The 27,530-nt window shown below is 34.5% G+C and overlaps 4 protein-coding genes across 4 annotated transcripts; 2 read left to right on the top strand and 2 right to left on the bottom strand.

Annotated features, from left to right (window-relative positions):
• Positions 1-500: 500 nt before the first annotated feature.
• Positions 501-6,923, top strand: LOC120261450 (protein RETICULATA-RELATED 1, chloroplastic-like). The gene is made up of 8 exons (XM_039269348.1): positions 501-954; positions 2,767-2,931; positions 3,048-3,140; positions 3,290-3,405; positions 4,366-4,464; positions 4,546-4,851; positions 4,955-5,119; positions 6,246-6,923. The coding sequence occupies exons 1-8, from the start codon at positions 604-606 to the stop codon at positions 6,523-6,525; spliced, it is 1,575 nt and encodes a 524-aa protein (XP_039125282.1). The 5' UTR covers positions 501-603; the 3' UTR covers positions 6,526-6,923.
• A 3,686-nt stretch (positions 6,924-10,609) lies between these two features.
• LOC120259963 lies at positions 10,610-13,925 on the top strand. The gene is made up of 8 exons (XM_039267416.1): positions 10,610-10,917; positions 10,981-11,457; positions 11,565-11,955; positions 12,116-12,169; positions 13,107-13,160; positions 13,239-13,301; positions 13,384-13,527; positions 13,635-13,925. Exons 1-8 carry the CDS (start codon positions 10,610-10,612, stop codon positions 13,923-13,925), a joined length of 1,782 nt encoding a protein of 593 aa, XP_039123350.1.
• A 4,901-nt stretch (positions 13,926-18,826) lies between these two features.
• On the bottom strand, positions 18,827-19,851 carry LOC120259962 (protein MAIN-LIKE 2-like). Its single transcript, XM_039267415.1, has 3 exons — positions 19,843-19,851; positions 19,036-19,742; positions 18,827-18,956 (listed from the first exon to the last, which is right to left on the bottom strand). Exons 1-3 carry the CDS (start codon positions 19,849-19,851, stop codon positions 18,827-18,829), a joined length of 846 nt encoding a protein of 281 aa, XP_039123349.1.
• Positions 19,852-21,846: 1,995 nt separating this feature from the next.
• LOC120260786 lies at positions 21,847-24,146 on the bottom strand. The gene is made up of 2 exons (XM_039268350.1): positions 23,907-24,146; positions 21,847-22,362 (listed from the first exon to the last, which is right to left on the bottom strand). Exons 1-2 carry the CDS (start codon positions 24,087-24,089, stop codon positions 22,183-22,185), a joined length of 363 nt encoding a protein of 120 aa, XP_039124284.1. The 5' UTR covers positions 24,090-24,146; the 3' UTR covers positions 21,847-22,182.
• Between the last annotated feature and the right edge of the window lie 3,384 nt (positions 24,147-27,530).

The following is a 27,530-nucleotide window of genomic DNA, read 5'->3' as shown; positions in this document are numbered from 1 at the left end:
CTAAAAGATTACAGTCTAAAGTATAAAAACCTAAAGAGCACGTTTTAAAAAAATAGAGGGACTCTTCAGAGAATTAAATCTTAAATCTTCAATCTTTTTTGAAAGTTAGTTAATGTAGTAGGTTAAGTGGGTTATAAAAAAAATCCACTATAAGAAAGAAAAATTTCTATTTGATCTTCTTAAGAAAATATTGGACTTTTGCATTAAATCTTCAAGAATTTTAGAAAGATGGTTAATGTAGCAGGATGCCATTTAACCAAAAAAAAAAAACAAAAGTAAAATAAGAATTATTTAATTAAAAAAATACTATGTAAACATTTTAAAAAAAGTATTAAATACTTTAATATAAAAGAAACATTTTTTACAAATAAAAAATGCACCATAAATGGCAATGCCCACTCGTGTTTAATGGACTCAGCCCAACCTCACAAGCTCCACTCCAATGGCCCAACCAAACAATCTTGGTCGAAACAGCGATGTATAGATTGAGAGAGAGAGAGAGAGAGAGAGAGAGGATAGAAATTGGGAAGCACTAGCACAACACTGATGCGCCAAGAAACGAACCACAGATAGAACCAAGGAGAGAAGCTCAAAGCTTCGCCCATGGCGTCCCACACCGCCGTCCAGCCTCTTATGGCCCTCCATGTCCGCTGCTGCATCTCTCGCAGACCCCGTGGTATCCTTCTCCTCCCTCCCAAGCCTTTGCCAAAGACGATGAGGCTCGCCGTTGCGGCATCCGCAGCCGCCACGCCGTCCCCTGGCGCTCTGGATCCTGGTGAACTTGAGGCTCTGGAGCGCTGTTTCAGCTCTTCTCCTGACTCCGGACCGCCTTCTGTGTCCTCTGGGGCGTCTCTTGGACCGGTTATGAAGAAGGATTATGGCGCTTTTGGGGCCGTGACGCTGGAAAAATCCAAACTTGATCTTTCCCAGAAGACCACCAGGATGAGTCCTGAGGTAATTGGGGGAGGTTGCTGTGCTTTTGGTTTCATTTCTTTTTTGATAGGGATGGATGATTTTTGGTGTTGTATTTTTGTCATCAGAGTTGTTGAGGTTTAGGTTTCATTCGGTTCTTAACAAAAAAATTCAATTTTTAGCTGTTCTTACTGGAAGATTTAGTTCAGTGGATTTCTTACTTTAATTGAGGATTAAAGTTTAGCTGTTGATAATTCAACAGGTTCCGGGGGAGAAAACCTAAATTACTTTATTAATGAGCAAATTTTATCTGAATTAATTTGAATTTTGAAGTTGATTGAAAGATAGTCTTGTTAGGATCGCCATCCTCAGTAATTTTCTGGTTAAGGCTGATAGCTATCTCACTTGGGAGGTGCCCTGTTTTTATCTTGTTGTGTTGTGTTAGTGAAATATTTTATCTATGATACACAGAAAGATCGTTACATAGTTGAGTCTTGAAAAATTATGTAGAGAGTTCTCACTATTCTATATGATTCTAGGATAGGTTGTGTAGATATTTACTCTATGGAACCTAACTATCTATCTCATTTTCGGATAGGGTCATAAATGAACTTGATCTTAAGACAGAAATGTTAGTGGAGTGAGATAATGTAGCTCCATATATGTGAATTTTTCAAATGCATTATTTTAGTTAACTGTGATTTTCATCCATTATTTTACATTTTTTTAGATTTCACTTGTTGTTCAGGTGAATTATAAATATCAGTTTAGGCTTGGTAAGTTCTTATAAACTTTTTGCACTTGCATCTTTCTTGTAAGGCTTTTTTAAGAAGTGATCCATGTGCCCAACTAGGCGTATATCTAGACTTTTCCTTACATAACCCTCCCTAGCTTGGTTAACTGACAGCCAGAAATCTTATTTTGGTAAAGTATTAACTAAGTTCAAATAGGGCAGGAATTTGGGCATTTTCCAAATCTGGTGATTGGTCAAGCAAATCTGCTCTATTGGTTTTATTTGATATTAGGCTCGTTTTGGGAAATTAAGCTATTGCATTCACTTCTGGTTTACCTCAAGGACTAAATTTGCTGTTATACATCTCAAGATATTCAGAGATATAACTCCTGTATGCATGTTCTATTAACATTTCACTATGATTATAGAAAGCTTATTAGAGCCCTTTATTATGTCTTATCATAAGATAATTTAAGGTTGTATGGTATGAAGTTCCAAGAGCATTGGTTTAAGAAACTGAGGATGTTATGGGTTCAGGTGAAGTTCATATCATCATTTGCTTCTTTGTCTGTTTGTTATAAGTCTTCTTGTATTACGAATTTGTGGGGCTGCATTGATAACGTTATAAAATCAGGAGATGCAGTATCTTGGTTTTCCAAACTTGTGGGCATAGGTGGTGATCGCTTTAAAAGCAATAATGGAAATCAACTGTTGGAGGCCTTCTAGCTTTGAGAGGGAGTCTGTCATGTGCAACATGATCACAGTGGGAAGAAAATCAATTATCAAAGTTTGTCTTTTATGAAAAATTAAGTAAAATCTTGTCACTTGTACCTTCTATTGTCTTATGGGTTGGTGCTTCACTTAGTAGGATTCTTACCTTAGTTATGGTGGTAGAAAATTGTTAATGTTCATGTTTCCGTGGAGATCAATCCAAGTAGTTTAGGCTCGCTAGCTAGTTAACGCACCCTTAATATTCAATATCATGTCCTGCATTTGAAGTTGAATCTGGCATAGTTTGTCTGGATTGGACTCCGTCTATTTCTCACTATACGCGAACAAAGTCAACTTACTTCTATTAGCTGGCTGAGTTGAGTGTGAATTGATATCTTCACTTGATGCAGACAGCAATTGGTGGAGGAGGTGGAGATATTGGAAAGAAAATTAATCATGGTGGAGGGGATGGTGGTGATGATGGGGGTGATGATGATGATTACTTTGGTGACTTTGATGAAGGGGATGAAGGAGATGATGGTGGATTGTTCAGAAGAAGGCTTGTCCTTGAAGAGGTCAGCATGCTCATACTTTTTATTCTTATAGTTAAAGAAAATGAAAGCCTGATGCCTAAAGAAACAACTTGCTTTTGGGAAGCCAAAGATTTCCTAATGGCGTATACCTTGTGCAGCTTTTTGACAGGAAATTTGTAGATGCAGTTCTCCAAGAATGGTATAAGACTATGGTAAATTTGCCTGCAGGTCTCCGCCAAGCTTATGAAATGGTACTGCATTTTTATTTGATTAGTCAAGCTTGGCCTGAACATACTATATTTCAGGGTTTGGTTAGCTCAGGTCAATTCTTTTTTTATGGTCGTGCATTTTTTTATTTGATTTTTTTAGTGAAGCTTGGCCTGAAAATACTATATTTCAGGGTTTGGTTAGCTCAGCTCAAATGGTACGTTACTTGGCAATCAATGCGCGGCCAACAACACCAAGATACATTGCTCGTGCTCTGCCAGAATCTCTTTCTAGGGCTTTCATTGGAAGGTAAGTTTTCTTTTTTCATAATTTTAAGTTATAGAGAACTTTATACTTCGTTCTCCAACATGATCATTTTTATATTCTCTTTCTTTATCTTCATTAGTTTTTCTTCTTGTAACCTTGCTCCCATAGGTATCTTGCAAGGTGTGTAATTGTAGGTAGCCAAGAGTTCTAAAATTGATCTTTTGGCTAAATGTTGTTCTCTCTTCAGTGAAGTTTGAACAATCTTCATTAATTCAACTATTCAAGTCCCATGACCTTCAAAGCCAAGCTTGCTAACTACATGACTACATGTTGATGGGCATAGAAAGATGAAGATTGCATGTAGCTTTTGGTGAATGAGGTAGTTAGTTTGATCGCAGCACACACAAGCATTTGTCTTAGAAAATTCCAGAGTTTGATGTCAAAGTAGCACATACTCCATGCCATGTTAAATTTCAACTAAAATTGTGTTGCATGACATACCATGTCTTCAAAATTTCTTTCGAGGGGTTGACATTAAAACAGTGGTTATTATGAGTTTATTTTTCATTCCTTCTTTATCATTTTTTTTTTTTGTTCATTTTGGTTGAAATGGTACCTCAATCTCTTTATCTGTTTTTAAATTTCTTCTAAAAATTTCTGACCTTTACAAGAAGATTGACATGGGAGAATGCTCTGATGAACTTTCATATCTAAAAGGCACGATAAAGGGAGGATTTGTCTTGCCTGATAATCATAGTATTTATTGGGCTTTAGATGCTCTCTAAGGTTTAAAATTGCTCCCTTGTTCCATTGGCCCACCACTATTTAAAATCAATTGTATCTAAAGCAGCAGGATTTTGGAATTATACAAGTGATTTCATATACTTCTCTAGGATGAGTAAATGTATATATGCCAGATATATGTGGTTACAACTAACAAGTTTCAATATTAACCTTTGCCAGTTTAATCCATAAAAGCATTCCTTGTCTTCTGCCATGCAGGATGATTGCGGACCCTTCTTTCTTATACAAACTGCTACTAGAACAGATCGCCACGATTGGTTGTTCAGTCTGGTGGGAATTGAGGAGCAGAAAGGACAGGTATATGCTTCATTATAATGGGAATATGAAAGCATTCAGATAATGTGTTCTGTTGACCCTTATTTGTTTTCTTGGATTCAGGATTAAACAAGAATGGGATCTGGCACTCGTCAATATATTGACCATATCTGCTTGTAATGCTTTTGTTGTTTGGTCACTTGCACCTTGTCGTTCTTATGGGAATACATTTCGCTTTGACTTGGAAAATTCCATTCAGAAGCTTCCAAACAATATTTTTGAGAAGAGCTATCCTCTAAGAGAATTTGATTTGCAAAAAAGAATTCACTCATTCTTTTATAAGGCAGCAGAATTATGTCTTGTTGGAGTAACAGCTGGATCAGTTCAAGGTGCTATGTCAAAATTTCTCTCCACAAAAAAAGAGGGGAGGTAAGCCAAGTGACTCCTGCACCTACTGTTTTCTCTGCTATTTTTCACTTAGCCGTTTAATTTTTGTCCAACTTAAGTTTGTGTATTGTTAATTATCTTTCAGGCTGTCAGTGAGCATTCCGTCCTTGAGTACCCATGCTCTTGGCTATGGTGCTTTCTTAGGGCTTTATGCAAACTTGCGTTATCAGCTGTTATATGGTATTGATAGAGCAATGTTCAACCACTTTGATGTTCTTGGAGTGGTGCTCTGTTTTACCACAGCTCTAAGGTATGGATGGTCCATATACTTCATAGCTCATATACATACATTGATAACCTGCAATTTAAGTAGAAACCTCTTTCTGTTTACAATATTCTAACTTTCTGAAGTTCGATAGATATTTTAAATGCAGAGTTTATGAGTGCAATTTTTAAGTTCATACCATGCTATATCTTCTAATATGTCCACTGGATGATTGAAAAACAATGAGCACGGATTTCTAAAAGCACAAATTAGCATGCTGTGATATCTTTAAACAATATTAAAGGAACTAATGGTCTCACATTGGTTTAGTAAATGTGGATATGAATATAATAGTATAGATCTCTTATTTTTTTTGGTTCAATCAGATCCAAATATTATGTTTGGTCTATATCTAATTATTTTGATCATTATCGATGATGCTTTTAGTAGTAGATAACACTAGCTTTCTGATAGATGTGCGTGTTTGTTGAGATTATAAATATCATGCTGGATTTGAGCCAAGTAACTTCCAAGTAATTGTTTTCTTGGATTCTAGTTTTGCCATAAGCATGTCCTTTGTGAGTGGGGTGTCTGCAAAGAGTGCATCATTCTCCCAACATACAAAGCGAGGAAGTGCTCATGGTAGTACCATTTGTATAAACTTTTTCTGTTAGAAATTAAGCTAACAATGAACTACCAGAATTAAGGTAAAGCTCATTGCTTATGTAGGCCTGAATTGTTTGACATTCTACTTTAAATCTTATGATAAATGAATAATTCAAGGATGATGGATATGAGATTGTGTTGATTTCTTCAACTTAGCTTTTCAAGCCTTGTGATCACTTTTGATGCCGATTGTTCATCCAAGGAATAGAGGAGTGACTTGAGGGTGATTGGTTGACATATGTTGATGAGCTCACTAGAGCTCCAAAAATACTCTTAATTGCCATTATAATCTTGTCCTAGTTATAGTGGTATGGATGTGAGAATCATGATCAGTAATGTGTGTTTGATTACACCAACATCATAAGTTATAATCAGCTGAACCAATGATGCAAAATATGAATGAAGATCGACAAATCACACCTTCATTATTTGTTCACCCAATGACTATCACAATCTTTTTCTTTCATAAATCTTGTATTATGACCTTATTTTGGTTAACCTGCAGAGTATTGAATGTTAAGATCGGGGAGACTTCCAGACTTGCTTGGCTTGGGGTGGAAGCCGATCCACTGCTCCAGTCCGATGCCTTGTTAAAGGCTTACAACAGGCCTTCAGAGACCACTGAGAACCAATCCTCTTCGAAATGGTTCATATCCAAGAATGCCATTGTCTCAGGCCTTGGACTTCTCGGCATTAAACAAGGTAATGGTGAAAATGTGGACACACCACCGAAGGCACGAAGGAAGAGGATTGTTAGGAAAAAGGCCAGTCCAAGCTCGGCATAAGAGATTTCAGATGTCAGTAGAGGAACAATTTTGCACAATACGTAAAATTAAATTGCTAGCATCGTGTTATTGACTTTTGTGAAAGACCCCGGTTGACCGTTCTTGCTGGCTGCACGTTTTTGCTTCCCTCTTGCTGATCCAGGAACAATTGTGACGTGCCCTTCGTAATTGTTCTATTATGGAGAGGTTTTACTGCTGGAGATTTTTAAGTTCTATTTAGATGTCTTCTTTATGTAAGTTCTCAGAACTGCTTTAATTATATAGAAACAGGAGAAAGAGAGCAACAGATTGGTTCTTTCATCTTGAATTGTGACCGTAAATGAAACCTATCAATGCAAGGCCTTACCTCTTTTGAACTTTGTTTGCCCTTGTTTATTTTATTTTATTTTATTTTTTCATGTGCGTGTGGTGTTTCTCTTTTATAAGTTGGGCATGTATTTGAATTGCATTTTACCATATCAAATGAGATGAAATTCACCATAAATGCAATACTGTGTAGTATCAAATTCTGTATAGATTGTAAGTATGGATGTTTAATGTCATGTATAAATTCAGGTCTTCTTTCTATGAAGTTTATGCTTTTTGTTGAATTTACTCAAATAATATGCATTTTGGAAAAACATCCAACCACGTCAAAAGTGCTTGATTTTTAAAATGAGGTTTTTTTTTTAATAGAATAAAGTATTTCAGTTCCATTTATTGTCTTATTATTCATTTTCATTTGGTATTTGTACTTTTGTAATATTCAATTTAATTACTACTTGGCCTAACAAGCTGATTAAATTTTTCCATAAATTATTTTAAGAATTAAAAATATACTTCAAAATAGAAATAAATAAATAAAATAATCATATGATGAAAATGAAAACCATGTTGAATATTTTAACTGCACCGAGTGAAATGAACATAGAAGCAAAATAAAGATATCAAATATGATTTTTTTTCTTTCAAAATAGAAAACTTGGTAATTCCTGTGGTAGCAATAAAAGAACATGTAATGGCTTTTTTTTTTAAAAAAAAATATTACAAAAAAAATATTTAGTAAATTACGCATGTTTAGGATTATTTACAAAAAATACGTATATTGGGGCCGTTTTCACTTTTTTTATTTTTTATTATTTTAAAATATAGAAAACGGGAGAGTTTCTCCTGTTTTCATTTTTTAATTAAAAAATTTTAAAAATGGGAGAAATTCTCCCGTTTTCTTGATTTTGTATTTTTTTAATAAAAAAAATTAAAAATGGGAGATTAACTCCCGTTTTCTCATTTTTTTAAATTTTAAAAAAATTTAATGGTTGCACCGTTAAGTTTTAAAAATATTCTTTTTATATAATTAATTTTTTAACTAAAATATAATTGTTAATATATATAAACGTTTATTTAAAAAAACTACGAATCCCGAAAAATATTAGAAATAAAATGATCAAAGTTGCACCGGTAATTAATTAGTACAAAATATGATGGTTAAATCTACAACGGTAAGTACTTCGTACAAAGTAGGACTGTTAAACCTACACTGTTAGTAATTAGCACAAAGTAGGACTGTCAAACCTGCACCGGTTAATAATTACCACAAAGTAGGACGATGAAAAGTGCATCGGTCAGTACTTAGCACAAAATAGGTCGATCAAACCTGCACATGTCAATAATTATGACAAAATAGGACGGTCAAACCTACACCGGTCAGTAATTAGCACAAAGTACGTCGGTCAAACCTGCACCGGTCAGTAATTAGTTCAAAGTAAGTTGGTCAAACCTGCACCGATCAGTAATTAGCACAATGTAGGGCAGTCAAACTTGCACATGTCAGTAATTAGTACAAAGCAAGTCGATCAAACCTGCACCTGTCAGTAATTAACACAAAGTAAGATTGCCAAACCTGCACAGGTCAATACTTAGCACAAAGTAGGTAGGTCAAACCTGCACCTGTCAGTAATTAGTACAAAGTAGGTCAGTCAAACCTCCACCAGTCAGTAATTAGCACAAGTCAAACTTGCATCGGTAATTAATTAGGACAAAGTAAGAGGGTCAAACCTACACCGATCAGTAATTAGTTCAAAGTAAGTTGGTCAAACCTGCACCGATCAGTAATTAGCACAAAGTAGGATAGTCAAACTTGCACCTGTCAGTAATTAGTATAAAGTATGTCTGTCAAACTTGCACTGGTAAGTAATTAACACAAAGTAAGATGATCAAACCTGCATCCGTCAATACTTAGCACAAACTAGGTCGGTCAAAACTGCACCGGTCAGTAATTAGTACAAAGTATATCGGTTAAAGCTGCACTAGTCAGTGATTAGCACAAAGTACATCGGTCAAACCTGCACCACTTAGTGATTAGCACAAAGTAGGATAGTCAAACATGCACCAGTTAACACAAAGTACGCCTGTCAAATCTGCACCACTCAGTGATTAGCACAATGTAGGATAGTCAAACCTGCACCAGTCAGCACTTAGCACAAAGTAGGTTGGTCAAACCTGCACTAATCAGTAATTAGGACGGTCAAACCTGCAATGTTCATAAATGAAATTTTTAAAATTCGAGCTCTTTATATAAACGGGTAAAAATCTTGGAAAGGGTACCCAACTATGCCCATATTTCAAAATGGGTACCATTTTTCAATTTGTTTCTTTTTGGGTACCACAATATAATTTCAGTTCACCGGGTGGGTACCCATGCATTTCCGGTTAAAACTTATCTATGTGCCAGCAAGAGAAATGAGTTAGCAGGGGTTTGGGCACGTCAACTACTCACGTAGAGGAGGGACGTGGCATTTTTAAGCCACACCAGCTAGCTTATTCCACGTCAGACCGGGCCCTCGTCAACATCGCCCATCTTCATCTTCTTCTCCTTCTCCTTCTCCACACTCTCTTCTCCTAGTTCGTATTCACCTTCTTCTTCACTTCCTTCTTCTTTATCTCCAGTTAAACAGAACCCTAATCGAGAGGTTGCACATTCTATCAAACACCAGCGCATAACCATCCGGGACGGGAGACGGTGCAAGAATCGACATGGATGTTGAGTGGGAAATACGGCCTGCAGATGTTGGAGATGCAGAATATCGTAAGTGGCATTCTCTTTTTCGTTGTTCTGTTGGGAAAATTCTTGCAAATGGGGGAAAGAAATTGAGGGCATTTAGGTTAATTACTAGGAAATCGACAGTTGAATGTGGGCCCTATCTGGTTATGTATTATCAAATTGAGGGGTTTATTTTGTGTTTTTTATTTTTAATTTTCGGTATTTTGTTTAGAGTTGTGCCATTGATTCGGATGTTTATTATGGATGAAGACGAAATCGCTAATTAGGGTTTAATGACATTTTCACATCTCTGTCATTTATGTGTATAATTTTGTTGTTCAGGTTTTTTTCCACATTGAGTTGGATGCTAGTATCCTTCTTTGAGTTGCATTTTCTATTGTGTAATCTACTTTGATTTATTCTTGATGATAGTAGTTTAGCCAGTAAGAGTTAAATTTTGTTGTTGAATGTCTCAATTATAGGCTACTTCATAGTGTTCTATTTTTCTTAATTAGCCACAGAGGTTTGCAGAATCTTAGTTTATATTGGCTTAGTTCGCTGATTTTAATCATGGCAGTTGTTTAGTTATGAAATTCTGGTTCAGTTTGCACTATCTTAGTTTTGGAATATTTTTCCAGATTAGTAGTTGTTCAATTTACAGTTTTTTTAATTTTGTAGTCTAGTTCTATTACTACAACGTGGACAATAGCTAATTGGTAATTCGATTTTGTGTTTCAGTAAACAATTCTGATTATTTCACAATCAACATGTATTACATCAATGGTGGCATGTACACCTGGGTTGATTACAAACTAGCGGAGTATGTTGATTTCTGCTGCGAAGACAAAATATCAATGTTAGAAATACTCAACATGGCTAACGAATTGAAATTACAAGTGGAATATACTACTTTCTGGTGGATGGAAGTGAAGAATGGATAGAAATCATTAGTTCAGATAAGAAATTATTTGGATGCTCCCTCAATGGTAAGGAATATTAACCAAAGGAGAAAAGCTATCAATGTTTATGCTAAATTATGCACTGTAGGATGTAGTAAGTCTGTTGATGGTGTTAGTGAAGATAATAGAAAGGATGATGCTAGATGCTGATGCAACAAGGGTACAATTGGGTGAAGATGCAACTGCATGCAGGGACACAGGGAGAGATGATGAGGATGAAAATGAGTCAAATGCTAGTGGCCTGCATGACTCAGACTATAGCTTCAATAGCAATGAATTTGAAGAACCAGAGGAGAAAGATCCTGAGGAGGATTTTGAGGAAGATCTTGAGGAAGATCTTGAAGAACATGTTGAGGAAGAACATGAGGAAGAAGGTGTTCAAAAACGAGACCAGCAACCAATTATTGAGGCAGAGTTTGATAATGATAATGAAGACTCGATATTGCTGACTCTGCTGACTTGAAATCTTTGCTCTAGCACAGATGAAGAAAACTTAGCCCCTGAAAGGCCCAAATATGCTGATTTCAATGAAGATACTGATATGAGGGAACCAGAATTCAAAATTGGCATGAAATTCAGAAGTTTTCAGCAGTTCAGAGAAGCTATTAGGATATATGGTATACGAAATAGATGTGTCATGAATTTCAAGCCAAATAACAAGAAAAGATGCAAGGCTTTCTGCAGACGTGCTGGCTACCCTTGTTATTTGTGGGCTTCACCGATGTACAAAGACAAAGCAGCTATCCAAATTAAATCTGGGAACCTAAAGCATGAGTGCACAAGAGATCACAATATTAGACACGTGAATGCAACTTGGATAGCAAATAACTACCTAGAGCAGTTTAGAGCTGATCCTTCCTGGAAAATTACAGGGATCATCCAAGCAGTCAAGCTGAACCAGCAAGCTGATATAAGCAGACTTAAAGCATGGAGAGCCAAATGTATTGCTCTCAGGTAACTCTGATTAATTTCTGTTTTGTTATATTTTGTTCTGTTTAATTATGTTCAGTCTAAACTTTGATACCCCAATGTAATTTGTAATTTGTTTCCTTGTTTGATAGGATGCTAGATGGTGATGAGAAGTCACAGATAAGGAGCCTTTATGATTATAGGCTTGAATTATTACGAACTCATGCCAATTCAACAATGAAGTTCAAGTGTTCTGAAGTTGTTTTTGCAAGGATGTATGTATGTTTGGGTCCACTCAAGGCTGGATTCTTAGAAGGCTACATGCATATAATTTCTTTAGACGGGTGCTTCCTCAAGGGCTTGTATGGTGGCCAGTTGCTGTCAGCTGTGGGAATAGATGCCAATGATAGCACATATCCTTTCGCATGGGCTATTGTTGAGAAGGAGAACAACGAGAATTGGCAGTGGTTCTTGAGCTTGATGGATGAGGATTTGGACTTAAACAATAGCCACCACTTCGCATTCATGGCAGATAGGCAGAAGGTAAGATTATTGTAATTTGTTTCTTGTATGATTTTTTTTAGATAAATTAAATTTAAGATCTCATTGGTTGAATTTCTTGTGTTTGCCATTCTTTGTTCTGTTATTTTGTTGGACCTTTATGTTTATTGGCTATGATTTGTGGACATGAATAATTATATAGGGCCTTATACCAGCTATTGAAGAATTATTCCCATACTCTGAACACAGTTTTTGTGTGAGGCACATACATACAAACTTTAAAAAAAATTATAGGGGTAAGGCCCTCAAGGACCACTTATGGAATTGTGCCAAGGCTAGCTATGTTCCAGCATATCAATATTTGAAAGTTATGTCTGAAGGTGCATATCAATATTTGAAAAATATAGACCCAAAACATTGGTCTAGAAGTCATTTCCAAACCCAATTCAAATGTGACATGCTCCTAAACAACCTATGTGAGTGTTTTAATAGTCAGATATTGACAGCTAGGACAAAGGGCATCATCACCATGAATGAAATGATTAGAACCAAACAAATGGTTAGAATACAAAAAAGGAGAGATGCTATGGAGAAATGCAACACAACTCACTGCCCTAGAATTCTCAGAAAATTAGAGAAATTGAAGGAGATAAGTAATAAATACATGTCAACCTGGTCTGGAGGAGTTAAGTATCAAGTCTTGGGACCAGATGGCCAATTTGTTGTAGACATGAAAGAAAGGGGTTGCACTTGTAGAAGATGGCAACTTACATCAATACCCTGTAGTCATGCAATCTCAGCCATATACTATAATAAGGATAGACCCGAAAATCACTTGGATGAGTGTTACACAGTTGCAACTTACCTTAAAACCTATTCCCATATTTTATACCCCACACAAGGTAGAGAATGTTGGCCCAAAAGTGATCAGATACCCATTTGTCCACCTCAGCCATTAAATAAGAAGAGAGGCAGGAAACCTTTACTTTGAAGGAGGGAAGCAAATGAACAAAATGTGGGCTTTAATAAAGGGAAGGTATGCAAGAAAGACATCACACTGAAGTGCAGTATTTTTAGAAAACCTGGATACAATAAAAGATTTCATGGTGTGCAGGTATGTTTAATTTACATTCATTTAAGATTTACTTTGGTTTTTCATTTATGTGACATAAATAAATATATCTTTGTTGTAGGGGAAGAGAGACAGGGCAGGTTGTCAGTCATCTGCAAAAGAGAATGTGGGCAATGTGGGTTTTTTTTAAAGTTTCAACAACTTAGTTTCATCTGACATTGTCCATTTTAATTAAATTTGTCATGCTTTATAGAATGATAGCATAGATCCTATGGCTGGTATTGATCCCCATGTCCTTAAAGAGCATTTTGTCCAGGTTTGGAATTAAAGTATTCTGAATTAATGTCTCTCCTTTGGATCCATTTGTTTGAGCTAAACCTAAGGCGGTTGATGAACAGGTTGATCTCCTCATCAACAGAAATCCTGAACCTGGGCAGCTCTCACAACACCTCATCAACAGAACTAGTAAACCTGGGCAACTTTCACAACAAATTGATATTGGCCAACTCTCACAACAGGTTCAATGCACAATAGGATCAGATGTGAGCATTAATATGGTGTAAAACTTTTAGTATGTTTATTTGGATTGTCTTCTGGAGTAAAATCTGAGTATGTCATCTTATATTATGTTATTTGTAATTGTGAGCAGCCTCCTACTGAAAGAACAACTATGGTAGAGAGAAGGCTAAATATGACTAAATTACCAACTATAAGTGGAAGAAATATTGCCAATACAGAATGCCCATCAAAATATGTTGTAAAGGAAAAGGAGCATGTGGTTCAAATAGATAAAGCTCGGCAGAAAAAAACTCCAACGGTCCTAAGAATTCCTACAATGCGGGCTCGTGCCAATGACAAAGATGGGGTTGCTAACAAGAAGAAAAAGATTTGGGTGCCACCTGGTTCAAAAGGATCTACTACTTCTGGTGATGCACAATAGTTGAAGCATTATGTAGTGGGCTAAGTAGTTTTTAAAAAAATTAGTGTTTAACAAACTGTCTATGATATGTAAATTTTGGAAACTATTTCTTTTTTTGGTTTTTCAAAAGGAGGAAACAAACAAACTATTTCATTTTGTAAATTTTGCAGACATCTGCTTAATACTATGAATATACAGTTCTTGCAAATTTTAGAACATGTCTTCATTGTCTTTATTGTCATTTACAGAGCTTTGCCATCCAATTCCAATTTTAGAACTATGTCATTTTGTAAATTTTACAGACATCTGCTTAATACTATCAATATACAGTTCTTACAAATTTACAGAGCTTTGCCATCCAGTTCCAAGCATGGAAGTTTTTTTTAAAACTTTATATCAGTAATTTGAGAAACTAGCTACAGAATTCTCAGGTCATGATTTAGAGAAATAGAGAGAAAAAAGAGAGGGTGAGCTTTATGGCTTAGAAATCCTCTAAATCGGTTTCTGGTTGATCGTATTCACCAATTTGGAATTGTTATAATGGCACAATCTGAGGTTAATTTTAATGTATTTTCCAATGTAATAGCTAACACCTGGTTCGACGAAGATGAAGAAGAAGAAGAAGAAGAAGAAGAAGAAGTAGAAGAGAAAATAAGAACTGGAGATGAAGAAGAAGGACGTGAAGCAGAAGGTAAAGATGAACCAGGAGAAGAGAGTGTGGAGAAGGAGAAGGAGACAAAGAAGGGGGACGATGACGAGGGCCCGGGCTGACGTGTAATAAGCTGGCTGATGTGGCTTAAAAATGCCACGCCCCTCCTCCACATGAGTAGCTGATGTGCCCAAACCCCTGCCAACTCATTTCTCCGGCTGCCACGTAGATAAGTTTTAACCATAAATGCATGGGTACCCACCCGGTGAACTGAAATTATATTGTGGTATCCAAAAAGAAATAAATTGAAAAGATGGTACCCATTTTGAAATATGGGCATAGTTGGGTACCCTTCCATGATTTTTACCCTATATAAACCAACATTAGTAGCCCATTTTCACTCTTGCACACTATTTACTCTCTTTCAACTCACTCACCCATACTTCTTTATCTTGTCTTCAACAATGGCAAAGACTTCACTTGTATTGGTTTACTACAATGGTTCAATCACTGCCAATGAAGATAAAATTATATTTTCGTCGGAGGATCAATCATATTTTTATGCCGAAGACGACATCTCTTACGAAAATTTAAAGAGATTTATTGAAGAAAGCATTGAGACTGTTGACAACCAAGGAGATTCATGTATCAAATACCGGCTTCCAATTTCTTCAGGATCCGATAAGATTTGCTATCGGTCATTCAAATTGCGTAATAACCGAGATGTTCGAATGATGTTCGACTACCACAAAAGAAATCCAGATATTGCCATTATTGAATTGTACGTGGAGTTCAGCGCTGCAACTTTCGAGGGTGCTCCTTCCCAACAACAAACCGCCCCAGATGACGAAGTTCAGCGCAATATAAGATGGGAGAGGATTTCATCACCATGCCAAGTTAATGAACCTGAACGGCTCTCTACGGAGTGGAGTGCACAAGATGATCCACTACCCAATATTTATTTTACTAATTCACAACATCTCAAGGCGGAACAAGTTCTTTTCATGATACTCATGAAACCGAATTCGGCTAGTATGGGCGATCTAGTGGAGACGATGAGGACGACGATGGTGATAGCTTTGGGGATGACACTGAAGCAAGTGTTGATGACATTCAGTTAGAAGAATGCAATCTCGAAGATGTTCCAATGCTCGGCCATAATTTCACGATGGCACCAATGGAGCCTTCAACACATATGCGGATCCTTGATTTGGATGCAATGTCCGCACAAGAATTGCCATAGTACCATTTATTGTATGCCGTCACATTAAGCGGAACAACGACAAATGGAGATCTGCATATAGGCATGAGGTTTCGAAGTAAAGATGATGTTGTGACCGCAATTAAGCATTACTGCTTACTTAAATCTGTCGAATACAAAGTTATCAAGTCCGATCCGAATCGATATTGCGATAAATGTAAGTCATATGGCAATGGGTGCAATTGGAAGATTCGCGCATCCTACAGCAAGCAGAGATAGCTTTGGGAAATTACAAAGTACACTGGGCCTCACACGTGTTCATCAGCAATGATCTCGTAGGATCTTTCGAAGCTAGATTCAAACATGAGTTATCCCCAAATACAAGCACTAGTCCAACAACAGGCAAGCATCAATGAATCATTTTAATAGCGGAGATCAAGAATCTATACGGATATACACCAACATATAGGAAAGTATGGACAGCTAAGCAAAAAGTGGTTGAAGCAGCATTTGGCAATTGGGAGGAGTCCGACAACGAATTACCAAGATGGCTATCAGCGTTGCAACAGTTTGTTCCTGGGACAATAGTTGATCATGAGACACAGCCGGCATACGATGGACCTTACCTGGTACGTGATACTCAAATCTTTCATAGAGTTTTCTGGAGCTTCCCTGCATGCGTGGAGGCTTTCAAATATTGCAAACCGGTCATCCAGATATATGACACCTATATTTATGGCAAATACAAAGGCACTTTGTTGTTGGCAATCGCAAAAGACGGTAATAAAAATATCATGTCGATTGGTTTTGCCATCGTGGAAGGAGAGACGTTGGGTGCATGGACTTTCTTCTTGCGCAACTTACGTTCTAGTGTAACACCACAACAAGGAATATGCTTCATATCCGATCGCCATGAATCTATCAAATCAGCTTTTAGATCACTTGGCAATCATATGAGTGCTCCTCGTGCGTACCATATTTAGTGCATCAGACATATCTCAGCTAATTTCATGCATTGTTTCAGAAACAAAGAAATGCAACGGATAGTTGTCAATATTGGCAAGTTGCAAGATTAATTTTTTTCTAATCTAACTCTTACATTGTTGTTAATTATTGAAGTTATCTTAACTTTTTAAGTTCACTATTGCAGGTTATTCGAAAATCATTCAAGATTTTAACTATTGGTATGGTTTATTGCGGGACAACGATTCAGAGGCGAAGAGATGGTTGGATAACATACCGCGGGAGAGGTGGGCTCAAGCGTTCGATAAAGAAAGGAGAAGGTATGGTCACATGACAACAAACCTCACAAAATGTGTTAATTCAGTGCGTAAGGGAACAAGAAACCTTCCTATAACAGCTATGGTTAAATCAATGTACTTTCAACTTGCCGAGTTGTTTGTGAGGAAAGGTGTACAGGCGCAAGCTCAAATCGCATCAAGCCTTATCTTCTCAGAATCACTAATGAAGGCAACCCAAGAAAATCAACAAGCAGCATCCAGCATTTACATTCCTCAATTCGACCGTGAAGAGAAGTCATTCATGGTAGATGAGATGTCACCCCCGCAATGTGGGCAACAAGCTAGCAGTTTTCGCATCAACCTAAGATCACATTGGTGCGACTGTGGTGCTTTTCAGACGCTCCATTTTCTATGTCGGCATGTCCATGCAGCATGCTCGGATATTCGTCTACATTGGGAAGATTATGTTGACAACATATATAGGCTTCAGACAATTTTTAATGTATATCGTAAAGAGTTTGAGCCAGTATCAAATGAGGGATATTGGAACCTTTATAATGGTCCACGTCTACGTCCTGATATTACGATGAGAAGACCGACGAAAGGAATACCAAAATCTAGAAGGATTCATAACGATATGGATATTAGGGAAGACATCCAGTGAAAACGTTGTGGTTTATGTCGCAATGAAGGACATAATCCCTGAAATTATCCCAACATTGCCGGTTCAAGTAGTCGGTCATAATGTACTCTAAATTTCTTCTTTGTTGTAATGTTTTAATGATGTAAGCCATCCATATAATTATAACATGCAATGATTTATCATTAAAGCCTTTTGTTAAAGCATATAAAGAAAAAACAAATGCAAAAAAAAAAAAATTCAAAAAATACACAACATAGAACACCAAGCAAAAAAATACTACAGATGGTTTTGCGCACACAATAAAGAAAAACAACAACTAATACAAGAGTCTACTCTACCGTCTACGCTGTCACCTCTCAATAAAACATTGAGGTGGATGGATTTCTCTATCAGGCAGTTCCCGTGGCCTAGGTCTTCGTGCTTGCTCGGCTGGTGAGTCGTCATCAGATGATTCATCCGAATCGTGTATTGCTGAGGCTGGAGTGTTCAGGTTCGCAGCAAAGTACGAAGGGTTTGGAGGTGATTCCCAATCTTATTGCTGAAATGAAGTTGAACGACTAGATTTTCCGCGTTCCATAGGTGGATGAGGTTGATACTCAAATAAATTCCGCACAAAGTCCATCCCGAAATCAACCGAGTATCTATTGGGCTCAATTGGTAGAAATCCATGGAGATGAGATGATTGAGTAACGTTGATATCATCTGATGAATGAAATGACTGGTATCCTTTGTGATGTGGTTGTCGAGGAATACGTGCCTTGTCGTGTTCGGCCCGAGAACTATGCCGACGACGTCTTCGTACATGAGGACTCGGTGGTGGCACATCTACAACTACTGTTGGAAACGCTTTGATAGGCACTGGAAGAGTGTTCCCCCTCATACGAGGATTTAACAAGTCCTGATATGTCGATAAAAATAGTATGGTGTTAGTAGTATACCAGTCATAATATTCCACCGACATTGCATTATTCCCTGCAGGAACATGAAGGCTGAGGCAACGTGACGCTCTATCTCTCTAGTATCCAATCTATCTTCTGTGCATCAATGCCCAATCTATATCAATTCTGCTACGAAGATCATGATCATGGGTCAGTCCAATGCAAACTGAATCGAAAGGAAGACCTTGGGCGAAGCCAAATTGTTTTGTCACTCGATTTGTTTGGTGCCACTCAACAACTTTGAAACAAATCAATGATGTAAACGTAGTCCATAAAGGTCTGTCCACGAAAATGTCTTCCTTTCGATTTTGAACTGCCTATATATCTTCACATTGTGCTTGTTGATGCGGCTATCATCATCCACTTCAATGTGCGCCCACCTAAAAAATAAGAATGAATTATAATTTCAATGTATTATAATTGAGTGTAAAATAAATCATCAATTTAATTTGCTCTCACCTACGAACCAGAGGAAAAGATACGATAGCACGAGTTCCAGGGGATATACTTGAAATCTTGTACCATGCCCATGATTGAAGTAATATCATAGATCCACTGATATTTTTCATATCTTTGTTGGATGCACGACATAAAGACCTGTACAGGGTTGCTAGACATGCTGAACCCCAACTGTATCTTCCTGCTTCTGTAAAATCCCTCAGAAGTGGTAACCACTTCAAATGAACCCTATTTTGAGACATATCTTGCATGAGGACACAACCAATAAGCCTTAGGATATAGGCACGTGCATAACATTCTATCTGTCGTTGACTTGCATCATATGACAACATGCCAAATGTTTCCTCAAGCCACGTTAGAGTTATATTCTGAGCTTTCCTTTGCTCTGTCGGTGGGACCACTCCGAGCAACTCTGCACAGACATCACTTCCTAAGCTAGAAGTCTGCTGGATGACTTTGTGGCCGTTAATGGGTAAGCTCAGTAATAGCGCCACATCTTCCAACGTGATTGTTGTCTCACCGCATGTAAGGTGGAACGTGTGTGTTTCAGTCTGCCATCTCTCCACTAATGCGCTCACAAGAGCGGCATCAATTCGGAAATTAAGAGTTTGAGCCGCATGATAGAAACCGGCTTCTCTTAAAAGGCCTATGATTTCTGGAGGATGCTCTACGATAGACACATGTCTACACCTAAGACCCCGATCAGACTGTAAAAAGTTATAAATTAATCAATTTCATATTAAATGTAAAAAATAATATAGGCTGACTAGAAAAATTATAAGACACGAAAAATTCATAAATCCGAACATATGCCATCGAAAAATTAAATATGATTGAAGAGTAAACCATAAACATTGGTGTGTTATTTATGTAATACATCATCTATCTAACCTAATAATATAATTATTAATACGATTAATAATTATGAAATAATACAATTATTAATATAAACTAATGACTTAATATAATTTTTAATAGAAAATTAACCTAATAATATACTAGGTTATCTAAATAAACATGCTTCGGCCATAATATAACAATTATTAATACAATAAAAAATTAACCTAATAATATACTAGGTTATCTAAAATAATGAATTAATTATTAATAAAAAATAACCTAATAATATATTAGGTTATCTAAATAAACATGCTTCAAGATTAATATAACAATTATTAATTAATTATGACATAATAAAATTATTCATAAAACCTAATGACATAATACAATTATTAATAATAAACAAAATTACCTAAAAAATATAGTGAGTTATCTAATTAAACATGATTGGGGCGCTAATAAGATAATTATTAATACGATTAATAATTATGACATAATACAATTATTAACATAAAATAATGACTTAATACAATTATTGATAAAAAATAACCGAATAATATATATACTAGGTTATCTAAATAAACATTCTTCGAGGTTAATATAACAATTATTGATACAATAATTAATTATGACATAATAAAATTATTCCTAAAACCTAATGACATAATACGATTATTAATAATAAAAAAATTACCCTAAAAATATAGTGGATTATCTAATTAAACATGATTGGGGCACTAATAGGATAATTATTAATACGAATAATAATTATGATATAATACAATCATTAATATAAAATAATGACTTAATACAATTATTAATAAAAAAATAACCAAATAATATATTAGGTTATCTAAGTAAACATGCTTCGAGGTTAATATAACAATTATTAATACAATAATTAATTATGACATAATTCAATTATTAATAAAAAAATTACCCTAAAAATATAGTGGGTTATCTAATTAAACATGCTTCGGCCGCTAATAAGATAATTATTAATATGATTAATAATTATGACAAAAAAATTATTATGTGAAACTAATGTTTTAATATAATTATTAATAATTAATTAATTTCAAAGTTATCTAAGTATATAAAAATATTATTTTTTCTGACAAAATGGATGAAATTTGATCACTCTTAAGAACGTCATCTAAAATTATCAACAGAAATCTCGTACACGTGTAAGTATAAAACACCAAAACAATTAGAACTTGAAATAAAATTATAATGGGAGAAAATGAGAATGGAGGAGGGAGATAGTGTGAAGTGGGAAGCGTGTATTATATAAAAAATAATAATAATAAAATAATTCAACGGATATATTTTAAAATATATCCGTAAGTAATGTGTTAGTAAAGTGGGTATGGCACATAGTTTTTTTTTATTTTTTATAAAACCGTTAGAGTCTTACAGGTGAAAGTCGTTAGTAAAGAAGCCATTATATATATATATATATATATATATATATATATATATATATATATCATTTATTATGAAGAGGGTTTTTTTTTGCTATTTTATAAAGCCGTTAGTAAACCATCTCTTTCTTTTCTTTTCTTTTTTTTTTTATTAAAAAAATTACAAAATCAAGAAAACGGGAGAATTTCTCCCGTTTTCAAAATTTTTTAATTAAAAAAATAAAAACGGGAAAAACTCTCCCATTTTCTATATTTTAAAATTAAAAAAATAAATAAAAAAAGGTGAAAACGAGGAAAGTTTTCACGTTTTCCCCCAACTTACGTATTTTTATAAATAATCCCAAACATGCGTAATTTAGTAAATATTTTTTTTTTAATATTTTAAAAAAAACCACATGTACTTGTTATAAAAACATATCAATTCAAAACATCTACTTTAAAGGAAAATAAGTTAAAATGTCTTATTTATAAGCACATCAAAGGGGCCAAATTTTTTACTACACATGGCCAATATTGTGAGAAAAAGAGGAAGATATGCTCATCCAAAGAGGAAAATGTGCTTGTGCTTCTCATAAAAAACATTGAGGTCGCAATTGAACACCCAATTTGTACATGTTTTACAGTACCTCAATTTATCTGATACAATCACAAAACTAATCCAGAGGATTCAATGTTTATGCTCTCTACATTAGCCACAATCAACCTATCAAACTGAAGCATGATACATAACAATGTATAAGCCAACCGGTAGTAATGCATGTCAAGTAAAACTTCAGAAACTTTGCAAAATTGAGGATATTTCTCATCACACAGGATTGTACAACAGAGTTGCTCATTCAGATTAATGAACACCTTTATTATGTCATCAAGATAATTTATGTTCTCATGATTGCTCGAGCAAATTTTCTAAATACATGTTCAAGATGTACCTTCCTGTGGACAACACGTCAAGCCTTTTCTCACTAGGCTCGTATTTTCCCTTGCGCAACTGGTATCGATGAACTACTGCCGAAACTGTGTATGCTTGACCTTCTATGGTGACACTTTCCCCACAATGTATGTTCTGCCAACAAGAAGAAGCAAAACTTAGTATGAACAGCAATACAAAGAAAGAATTTATTACCAATAAAACCAAATAAACAAGTAGATCATGTATTCCACTGCTTTACATTGCTAACACAATTTGAGCAAAACACGTACTTATTCGTGAGAAATCAACCAATTCACTCAACATGTTTCCTTCATATATTGATTAATAAATGAAATCCAAAGAAGCAAACATTTTAGGTAAATCAATTGCTGTCAAATCAAGATCTAGTTTTGCAATTTATCAGTTAAAGTTCGAGTGAGAAAATAGATATGGAACTATTCATTAGAAAAAAGATAAAGGGGAACAATATACTAAAATAAATACTAAGGACTAAAGCATAACTGCTTCAATAATTTGATAGCAAGAGACAAAAACATAAAATAAGAACTAGAATTCGGTAGTGGAAAAGGCAATTAAAAAGTCTGGCTTATAACACTAATAAAACAGCAAGTGGTCAATAAGCAACACTTCGAAAGACACAGGATGACAAAAGTAGATGTGCTAATCTTTTACTGATTATAGCCAAACTTAAAATAATACTCGAGCAAATCAACAACTTAATATCATCATAAAAAAAACTCGCGTTTTCTAAGAGGAAAGTACACTTTTATTTTTAACATGAAAGAGGGAAGATTCATAAAGACAAGAATGACCATTATGAAGATTTAAAAATGGTGACAAAAGGAAAATCCTTATTCAATAATGAAAAACCTGGCCTAAGCTAAGTTAAAATAATTATTCATTGAGATTGTAGACTATGGCAATTGCTGAAATCAAAATGCTCAGTTTTTTTAAAAAAAATGTGATAAAAATATCACCACAGTTCGAGCTAAATTATATGTTCATTGGATTCTCAAAAGCATTACCTCAGACAGTTTATTATTTATTTGTGATAAAGTTAATGAGCTTACATTTTTGTCATGCCATTCTTTGTATCAAATTTCCATACAGATTTTCGATATGTTAATCAAGCATGATCAAGTCAAGAATGAGTTTAGAGTTATAGTTTCCATAAACAAGAGCATCAAGAAAAGTATCCGATTTTTTCCCTGTGGAACTAAAATTACAAAGGTTCTCAAGCATGCAAGCAATGCAAGAATTTCTTTCACTTGTTTTCATGGTTTCTTACTGAAAATTTAGCTTCCTTCAAGAGTATCAAAAACAGGGAAATTATATATAAAAAAAAATAAAAATTTCAAAGCATCATCAACACATGTTTTTCTCGTTTACTTATCTGAACTTTATTTTGCTCATTTAATTACCAAACATAATATGCTAAAACAAACAAAAGGGCCAAAGAAAAACAAAAAAAAAAAACTCATTTTTTTTCTCTATTTGCCCCAAATTTCATCTTCAATCCATCCACACTTACTCAAAATCCAAACCTAATCTCCAATGGCATCAAATATACAAACAATTTGAATTGGAAGATGAAAAAAAACAATACATGGAAACATTAGGAACTCATCAAAAAATCAAAATCAAGCTGGTGGCATTGAAAGAAGAGAAACACATACAGTGGGGAAGCATCGGACGCCAAGGGAGCGAGGTGGAGGAGTGATCTCAACGACCTTGAAAGGGTACTGATGATCGCGGTCTCTCTCCTTCTTCTTGCACAGAATCTGGAGACGAGTCCTCCGAGCAAGCGTAGAGGAATGGGCGCCAGGTGAGAGCGCAAGCGCGCCGTAAGACACTGCCATTGGCCGAGCACTTCCCCGGCCGCCGAGCGCGCGAAGTGGTCGTAATGCAATACAATGCAAAGAAACGAGAGATTTTTTAGGGGTTCTCGCGAACAGGTGGACAAACGGGCGCCAGAAATTTTATTTATATTTATTTATTATTTATTTATTATTAAAAAATATGGCAAAAAGTATTTTCAGACAAAAATGTTTACCATCGGTCCTCATTAAGGCGAACACGGGCCGGGTAACGGAGCCATGCTGGCCCAACCTAGAACCGGCCCAGACTAATAGTGCCGGACTAGCAGATGGGTTAGCCCAGCTTCTGATGACCCGGATCTAGCCCAGGCTAAAAAAAAACTGATGGCCAGGCTAAAACCTACTGGGTCATGGGTCGACCCACCTTTTTTTTTTTAAAAATTAAACTATATAATTTTAAAAGTAATAACATATAAATATAAAAAAAATTAAAACAAACTTTACAAAATAAAGAGAAAAAAATTTTAATCATTGAAAAATTACTGAAAAATTAACTTAAACCACTTATAAAATTAACAAACAAAACAAAGAGAAAATTTTACAAAATCCCTAAAAATTATTAAAACAAATAAAATAACTGAAAATAAAAAAAAAGAGATAGTAAAAAAAAACATTGATGAAGAGCTTCACTGCAAGATTTTTTTTCCAAAAAAAAAGCGTCCGGTAAACTTTTGCTTTGATATCTTCTTCTCCTTGTTAATCTCACTCATGCTCATCATTTACACCCCCACCACCCACATAAAGAAAACAAAATAAAAAGGAACAAATTAACTCATGCCAAAAATATATCTCACAATGCCATAAAAATTATTAAAAAAGATAAATAACTGAAAATAAAGAAAACGAGAGATGGTCATTAGGGTGAAAATCAACATGAACAGCTTAACTTGGAGAAAAGAAGTCTCATTATTTTGAGAAAGATGAGCTACATTTATATATTTATCAAAACAAAATGAGAGAAAGGGGAGAGATGGGCCAGATTAAGGAGGGCACGGGCCCTATTTTGGCCCTGTCCGGCTAAACTCACCAGGTCAATGACTTGTAATCCGCACGTGCTATAGCGGGTCGGGGTCGGGTGGTTTTTCTTTTAATTTAAATATTTCAGAAATTTTTTCAAAAAGTTGGTTTTATTTTTGAAAATCAAACACATTAAATAAAAACAGGCCCATCCACTTAGGCTATAAAAACTTAATTATATGATTTGGAATATTTATATATAAATATACAATAAGCAATGGATGTCGGCTTTAATAAAAAAATTCTTCTCCTAAATATTGAAATATAAGTTTTAATGAGAATTAGAATCATGTTTAAATTCAACAATAAAAAATAGAGATAAGAAGTCCTGAAGTTAGTTATTTTTCTCACTAATAACATAATGAGTCAACCCTACGTTTTAATAAAAATAAAACCGTAGACAAAATCATGATAATTTTTAAATAATTAATTTTATTAAATAATAAATTATACATATAATGAAAAATAGTTCCTCTGAAGTTAGGTTATTCACAAAAAAGCCTTCTGAGTTTGAGTATTCACAGATCCCTTTTTTTGACATCGTACTTTTCTGTTCTGTTGTCAAGTAGCTGATGTTGACGGAAATGTCTTTCCGTTTTTAAACGGAAACACATAATATTAAATAGAAATGTTAGATATTAAAGAAAAATGTCAAATATTAAACGCAAAAGTACTATATATTAAGTGGACACTAATTTAGTTATACGAAAACACGCAATGTTAAACGAAAACTATACATTTTAAACGGGAAGTATGTGTTATAAGATAGAATAAGTGAGTTGCAAGTAGAAAGAGGGCACAAGCTGACTTTTGGCCCGACGCTGAACTGACCCATACTGTAACGAGCCCGGTTACAAGTTGTGAGTATGCCAACCCATGACCAGTGGTATTAGACCAGCATATTTATTTTAAAAACAACATAATAAACACATCCACCAAGATTCAAACCAAGGACCTCCTTTTCCACCATCAAGCATCTTAACTATTCCACTAAGCTATTTTTTCTAACAAATTATGAAAACTAAAAACCTAAAAATATATTTTTAAAGAAAAATATCAAATAATTTTTCATTTTTTTCAAATCTATACATACCCCTTTACATCCCATTATTTTGCATTTAGTGTCAAATTATTTACTTTAATTGTTTTTAGCAACTATTATAAAAAAATAGGTATTACTCACAATTTTTGTGTGTTACTTAATATTATAATAAGTTATTTTTATATGTATTACTCACTTCCGTTATTAATATTATTTTAAATAAATAGAAAAATATAATGTCAATGATGTGTAATAGTATAACCATATTGTTAATTTAAAATTATAATCTTTTCTACACATTTTTATGTATTTTTTAGGTGAAACTTTTAAAATCTTGTATATTTCTAAACCTATTATTTATTTAAAATCATAATATTCATTAAAATTTTGTTGAATTAATAGTTAACTTAAAATTTTGTTAAATTAATAACAAAGTTTTGGCTCCAAATGAAACTTACAATTTTTTTATTTATTTTCATTAACCAGATATTTCAAAGAAAAAAAAAAATTAAATTATGATTTAAATATTCAGCCAAAAAAATTAATACTATAAATTTTTATTGATTTATCATTTTCATAATTAAGAATAACGTGTATTTACCAAAATAAATTATAAATAAAAAATTATATTTGGTAGAAAATTTTAACAATGTGTTTGTGAAGAGTTGAACTAATGACACCAATAGGGATGTAAGTGGGGCGGGGATTGGGATCCCCGTCCCCATCCCCGCTTCCCACTGGGCGGGGATTCCCCGCCTCCAAATTCCCCGCGGGGGAGAAATTATCCCCCTCACTTTCCGGCGGGGATCCCCACGGGGTCGGGGAATCCCTGCCCCTCGCCAATTTTTTTTATTACATAAAATTCTAATAATAATATTATATATATATATATATATATATATATGTATGTATATAAAAGTAGAAAACCTATTTGACACTTGTCAATTTCTCATAAAAATTTTACCAATATTATTTTTATAATATTAAAATATTTATAACATAACACTAAATTATATTGTTTTAAACTAATTTTTATTATTTTATCTCATAATATATAATAAAATTAATTTTATAAAAATATTATATTTTTGAAGTTGATAAATAGCTTATTTTATTTAATCATAAATTTACCTTAATTTCTATAGAAAATAAAAAAAATTATTAAAATTTTTTAAAAAAATTTCATAAAATTATATTCGTACATCACACAGGAGTAATACTAGTATTACTTAAAGTCAAAAAGTCTAAAATATTATTAATAAATACTAAAAATATATTTTTTTGAAACCCAAATATTTGGTCCTTATAATCTTATATTGATATTGAATTATTTTAAAAAAATAAATAACTAATCATATATATAT

Source organism: Dioscorea cayenensis, chromosome 5 (assembly GCF_009730915.1).
Source record: "Dioscorea cayenensis subsp. rotundata cultivar TDr96_F1 chromosome 5, TDr96_F1_v2_PseudoChromosome.rev07_lg8_w22 25.fasta, whole genome shotgun sequence".
Lineage (NCBI taxonomy): Eukaryota > Viridiplantae > Streptophyta > Magnoliopsida > Dioscoreales > Dioscoreaceae > Dioscorea > Dioscorea cayenensis.
Note: the sequence above shows the minus strand (reverse complement) of the source record. Positions and strands in the feature narration are given on the sequence as shown.

Coding starts and splice junctions, on each gene's coding strand:
- LOC120261450 (XM_039269348.1), top strand. CDS start 604: ATGGCGTCCCACACCGCCGTCCAGCCTCTTATGGCCCTCCATGTCCGC. Junction 3,141..3,289: donor TCCGCCAAGCTTATGAAATG/GTACTGCATTTT, acceptor ACTATATTTCAG/GGTTTGGTTAGCTCAGCTCA. Junction 4,465..4,545: donor TTGAGGAGCAGAAAGGACAG/GTATATGCTTCA, acceptor TCTTGGATTCAG/GATTAAACAAGAATGGGATC.
- LOC120259962 (XM_039267415.1), bottom strand. Junction 18,957..19,035: donor TCTTTTCCTCTGGTTCGTAG/GTGAGAGCAAAT, acceptor CTTATTTTTTAG/GTGGGCGCACATTGAAGTGG.
- LOC120260786 (XM_039268350.1), bottom strand. CDS start 24,089: ATGGCAGTGTCTTACGGCGCGCTTGCGCTCTCACCTGGCGCCCATTCC. Junction 22,363..23,906: donor GCGTCCGATGCTTCCCCACT/GTATGTGTTTCT, acceptor TCTTGTTGGCAG/AACATACATTGTGGGGAAAG.
- LOC120259963 (XM_039267416.1), top strand. CDS start 10,610: ATGGTGTTAGTGAAGATAATAGAAAGGATGATGCTAGATGCTGATGCA. Junction 11,458..11,564: donor GCCAAATGTATTGCTCTCAG/GTAACTCTGATT, acceptor CTTGTTTGATAG/GATGCTAGATGGTGATGAGA. Junction 11,956..12,115: donor TCATGGCAGATAGGCAGAAG/GTAAGATTATTG, acceptor ATAATTATATAG/GGCCTTATACCAGCTATTGA.